Source organism: Echinops telfairi, unplaced genomic scaffold (assembly GCF_000313985.2).
Source record: "Echinops telfairi isolate 266 unplaced genomic scaffold, ASM31398v2 ScPeMD7_7417;HRSCAF=8455, whole genome shotgun sequence".
NCBI classification, from domain to species: domain Eukaryota; kingdom Metazoa; phylum Chordata; class Mammalia; order Afrosoricida; family Tenrecidae; genus Echinops; species Echinops telfairi.
In genome coordinates, this window is record NW_022111317.1 from 6,069,405 (window position 1) to 6,074,954 (window position 5,550).

The 5,550-nt window shown below is 63.3% G+C and overlaps 1 protein-coding gene across 1 annotated transcript in view; it reads left to right on the forward strand.

Moving 5' to 3' along the window:
- The window catches only part of NRXN2 (neurexin 2), a 99,519-nt gene that overhangs the window by 51,587 nt on the left and 42,382 nt on the right, over positions 1-5,550 (forward strand). The window contains exons 7-8 of the mRNA XM_045297180.1: positions 2,266-2,427; positions 3,212-3,644. Coding sequence (XP_045153115.1) covers positions 2,266-2,427; positions 3,212-3,644 — 595 coding nt within the window. The remainder of the gene's footprint in view (positions 1-2,265; positions 2,428-3,211; positions 3,645-5,550) is intronic.

Sequence of the window (5,550 nt, forward strand, 5' to 3'; positions counted from 1 at the left end):
CCACGCATCTCCTGCTGTGCTGGGATGAATGTGGTTTCAGGACCCTCCAGGGGTGGACCACCTGGTTGGGGTGACCAGACTTGGGCTCCCAGGATCTCAGTTGAGCATCAGGTGGAGAGGAGGGTGGGAGGTCAACCCCAGAGAGCCCCTTTCACTTGTCACCCGTCTTCCCCTCATTCCCCCACCCTGTCCTCTGATCCGGTTGCCATGTTTTGGGACCATTCCTTCGGCCCCTCCCTTTTCTGCACAGACCTCTTACCTCCCAACTCCTGGGTGGGATGGAGATAAGAAGAAATAAACCACCACTATCCCACCTTGCAAAACAAGCCCCCCAGACTTTTGAACTGCTCCGTCACTTCTGCCCTTGAATCAAACACCCTCGGGCACAAGATTTGATGGTTCCAGGAAGTGGATCCTTTGATCCTCACTCTGCTCAGGGGTCCCCACTCCCCACACCCCCAGGCTCCAGCCCAGTAAGAGAGGGAGCACCCGGGCATGGGGGGCGCTCCCCTAACCTCAGTCCTGTCTGCCCCTCAGGAGTTACCCTGCCCCCCTTGCCAATCTCTACTGCCCTCCCCCTGTCCCCTAGCAACAAGGGACCCCTGGAGGCCAGGTGCTGGAAGATGGCTGGTGGCTTGTACTTTTGGGGGGGGGGAAACACCCCAGGAAGGGACTGGCACATACCCCACCGTTCTCAAAGCCTTGCTCATCACCTGGTTGGGGAGCAAGGTGCGGGGGCTCTGCAGCTTGAGGAAGGGTAGTACTGGCTGTGGGCCAGCTGCTCTCCCGCCCCGCCCTCCCCCTTCCTGGTGGTGCCACCAGCCACGGCTCACGCTGCCAGCCCTGCTGGGTGTGTGCAGCTGCTGTGTCAATGACAGGCGATGACAGGCTTTTCAGGGCCCAGGCGGACACTCCCTGTCCTTGTCACTGCCCCCAAGGCCACAGTGCCTTCTCAGGCCACTGCTGGGCCCTTCGTGGAACACCAAGTACCTCCCTCCAGTTCGTACCTGAATGCCCAGGGCCTGTGCAGGCTCCTGGTCGAGCCCGCGCTGTGGCCGGGCGCCCTGCAGCCCAGGCCCATGGCAGCGGGTTCCTTTGGAGGCAGACGTGTGGCCTGCTTGCAGGGAGGCAGACGTGTGGCCTGCTTGCAGACAGGCAGCCTGAGCTGCCTTGCACTCCTCCGGCCTTGCCCTTTCTCGCTAATGGGGGAGGTCGGTGGCAATGCCTGACTTGTTTGCCCAGCAGCACAGGCTCCCTCTGTGCCACCGGTGGGTGATGTCTCTCTGAGCTTGTTCTGGATGCGATGGTACGAGTCACAGACCGTAATAACAGCCTCCTGCCTCAGGTCGACGCCGACTCACAGGGCCCCTGCAGGACAGGGCAGAACTGCCCCGTGGCTTTCCCAGACTGATTCTTTACGGAGCAGAAAGCCTGGTCCTCGCACCTCCCCACCCCGCCCCGCCTTCTGAAGGGCTGCTGGTGGTTTTGAACTGCCAACCTTGTGGTGAGCAGTCCAGGCAGCTGGTCCCCACTCAGCCACGAGGGCTCCCACAGACTAGGGTAGAGAGTAAAGAGACATTTCTTTGGGGGATCAAGTGATGGTTGTGGGCGGGGACCTGCAAGCTAGAGATTGAGGAGTCCTGGGGGGCAGACTCTGGGAGAGCCCTGGAAGCGTAGAGGCCGTGGGGAGGAGCAGCCCAGGACGCTCCCGCACTTGGCTGGGGTATCCGAGTCCTTGTCCCCACGGTCCTGCCCTGTGGTTTTCCGTCTCCATGCCGGGTTAAGATGGGGATGGGGGTCGGGGGGAGCCCAGAGCTGTACGTAGGCAGGCCCACAAATCCCAGAGTGGGGGTGGGCGGGCCCCTGCCTCCTTCAGGAGAAAGCTCTGACCCTCACCTGTGGGAGATAAGAGAAGTGAGGAGGCCACTGTGTCCTCTCAAACAGGGCCCTGCTTTGGGGTCCCCACTCCCCTTCAGAGCGATTTATAAGAGCCACTTGTTTCCTATCTCAGGGTCCCTGTGCCTGCTGAGCTGGGGTGGGAGTGGGGGGGCCTCAGCTCACCCTGAAACCATCAAATCTTGTGTTGCCACCAACTTCCTCCTCTCCCCGCTCCCCCCACTGTTCCTCCTCACAGACAAGCAGACATAAAAATGGGGTCCCCCTTCCCCACTGCCCCCGGCCCCTCCCTCGCCCAGCTCGGGGCTCCTCCCAGGGAGCTGATGCAGGTTATCTCCTGTCTCCCCCCCCTCTCCGTGGGCTGGGCAGGTGACCATCTCAGTGGACGGGATCCTGACCACCACGGGCTACACTCAGGAGGACTATACCATGCTGGGCTCTGATGACTTCTTCTACATCGGGGGCAGCCCCAACACCGCCGACCTCCCCGGCTCGCCCGTGAGCAACAACTTCATGGGCTGCCTCAAAGACGTGAGTCGAGGGGGAGGGTGGCCCAATGGTCCTCATCCCCCGTGCGTGCGGCTGAGCCCAGCCTGGCCAGCGCCCCGGCCCTCTGTCCCTTCCAAGTCCACGATGGCGGGCATGCCTCTCTTGTAAACCCAAGGCCCGTTGGCTGGGCCTGGGGCCTGCTCCTCTCTCTCAGAGGACCCTCGAAGGCAGCAGGGGGTGGAGTGGGGGCCCAGGGCCTGAGAAAGACCTGTGTGGGAGTCCGGCCTCTGGGTGACCTCGGCCAGTCACGTGGCCTGTCCCAGCTGCTAGGTACGGCGGTGGTGAGGAGCGGTGGGGGGTACATGACTACGAAAACCAACACACTCCGTCCAGTCCACTCCGTCCAGTCGATGCACACCCTCAGCGACCCAACAGGACAGCAGAACTGCCCCTGCGGGTTCCCGAGACTCACTCTTTACCGCAGCCCGTCAGCCCGTCCTCCTCCTTCGGAGGGGTTGGTGGTTTTGAACCGCTGGCCTTGTAGTTAGCAGCCCAAGGCATAACCACCATGCGCCCCCACAGGACGGGAGAAGCAGAGGGAGGAGACAGGCACGGGAGGGTCCCACAGAAAGCTGTCTCAGGCAGAGGACGGGGCCTGCCTGTCCGGGTCTCTGGGTGGGAAGTTCCCCCGGGAGGCTGGAGCCGTCTGCACTGCAGGTTCGGTGGGGAGGGTGGGTGGGGCTCCCGGGTGGGTGGGGCTCCCTGGTGGCTGGTTGGGGCACTTGGGCCTGTCTCCCTGACCCTTGGGGTGACGCCGTCCCCGCAGGTGGTCTACAAGAACAATGACTTCAAGCTGGAACTGTCCCGCCTGGCCAAGGAAGGGGACCCTAAGATGAAGCTGCAGGGGGACCTGTCATTCCGCTGTGAGGATGTGGCTGCCCTGGACCCAGTGACCTTCGAGAGCCCCGATGCCTTTGTCGCGCTCCCCCGCTGGAGCGCCAAGCGCACGGGCTCCGTCTCCCTGGACTTCCGAACCACGGAGCCCAATGGGCTCCTGCTCTTCAGCCAGGGCCGGCGGGCGGGGGCCGGCAGCCTGGGCGCCGCCCCGCGGGCCGACTACTTCGCCCTGGAGCTGCTGGACGGGTACCTCTACCTGCTGCTGGACATGGGCTCTGGGGGCATCAAGCTGCGGGCGTCCAGCCGCAAGGTCAACGACGGCGAGTGGTGCCACGTGGACTTCCAGCGAGACGGGCGCAAAGGTCAGGGGACCTCGGGGTGGGCGGGGAGTGGGGGGTGCTTCCTTCCCGTCCCCGGGCCACTCCTTCCCACCTGCCCCGAGACTCCCAAGGGCCACCTGTTCTACGTCAGCCCTGGGCTGCCCCCAGCCCTCCCAGCCCACTCACATCCCTCAGGGGGGCTTCGGGCAGCCCCGGGCTCATTAACGGGGCGATTGATATCAGGGGCATTGCCTGGCCTCTCGGGGCCTGTTTCCTTACCGGTCTCCAGCGGAGGAAGCATGAGGGTGTGCATGGCAGCATCCACAGGTGCCCAACTGAGCAGGGTCCCACCAGCCAGCGCCCCCTTGTCCCCAGCTCGATGGAACTGCCCTGTCCTTAGCTCGCTCCGACATAATTCTTGAGACCCTCTTGGGTGCGGAGCCCAGTCCGGGGGGGATGCAGGTGGCAGTGAGTGTGTCCGTCTTGGCTGACTTGGGGCTCCATGTCCTGGGGGAGGGGAGACAGTCACCAGCACCCCATCTGGCAGCTGGGGCTTGAGGAACAATCACAGCCACTTGGGGAGCTGGGGGTGGGCGGGTGGTGCTCTCTCTGGAACCCCCCCGCTGGTTCTGTCCTCCCCCTTCCTTTCCTGTCTCCCTTGCTCTTCCCCTGCTAGTTTCTGCTCCTGGTCTGCCCGCTCCCCTCCCCTCTGTCTTGGTTGGGGCATGCGGGAATTAGCAGAGAGAGAGAGAGAACTGATATGAAATAGGGCGGACACATCAGCCAGTGGGAGCCTTGGTCATTGTCAGTGAGAGCTGCGTCCCCCTCCCCGGTGGTCACCATGTGCAGGGCCTGCGACTCTGGTGGGGGGTGAGCCCCACCCCCAAGGGTCTGCTTGCTCTTGCTGCTCTGGCGGCCTCTTCCTGCGGTGACATGCCTCCATCGCTGGTTTATCTGTCTCATGCCATACTAGTGGGTCCTCGTGGCGCATCCGCTGAGGTCCAGGGCCTCCAGGGTGCACCTTGGTCCAGCCCAGCAGAAGCCCTGCCTGCCCCCCACCTGCCTCCTTGGCACCTTAAGGAAGCCGCCTTGTTGGCCTCCAGGCAGCTGGTCCTTAGGTCACCATCCTGATCACCCTGGACATTTTCGGTGGTCCCCCCAGACTTGACATTATCCCAAGGCACGCTCTCCCCTTCCCCGAGCTTCTGGCTGACCTTGAACCCAGGCAGTTGTTGTCTCAGGTTTCCTCTCCAGTTCTGCTGAAACCCAAGCCAGGCCAGGTGCCTTCGGGTTGGTGGGGACTCCGTGTGGAAGAAAGCTTGGCTCGCCGGGTTTCGGGAGCTGTTCTCTCAGGAGTCGACCACCAGGGCCTCGTCCCCTAGGAGTCTTGGCGTGGATTTGAACCCCCAGCCTGTCAGCTAACCACTGCTGCCACCCAGGAACTCCGCCTCCCTCTCAGACACCCTGTCCCCTCTCATCATTCCCCTCCCTCTTCTCCTCCAGCCCTCAGTCCAGTTCGCATCCATCGGCGGAGAGGCCAGGCAAGGGCTGGCTGTTTCAGGAGGCCGGCAGGAAGAGGGGCTGGTGACTCTGGCTGCTCTGGGAGGGAGGGGTGACGGTGACCAGAAGGCTTGTGCCTCCCAGCATGGGGGCCCGGTCAGGGGCAGTGGGTTTAGCAGCAGGACCCTGAGCCCTCTGACCCGTGGAGGAGTGAAGAGGGAACATGTTGGGGGCTGTGCTTAGGGTGGGTCGGGAGGGAACTCTGCTGCTTCCGATGTGGTTTGGAGCAGGGGGAGCTGCTGCTAGGTCGCTAGGGACAGGCAGGTCGGCTCCCACGCACGACGACCCCAGTAGAACCCAACACAGCGCTGCCCGGCCACTGTGTCCGTCCATCTCGTTGAGAGTCTACTTGTTCACTTTCCTTTGACCCAGCATGATGTCCCTTTCC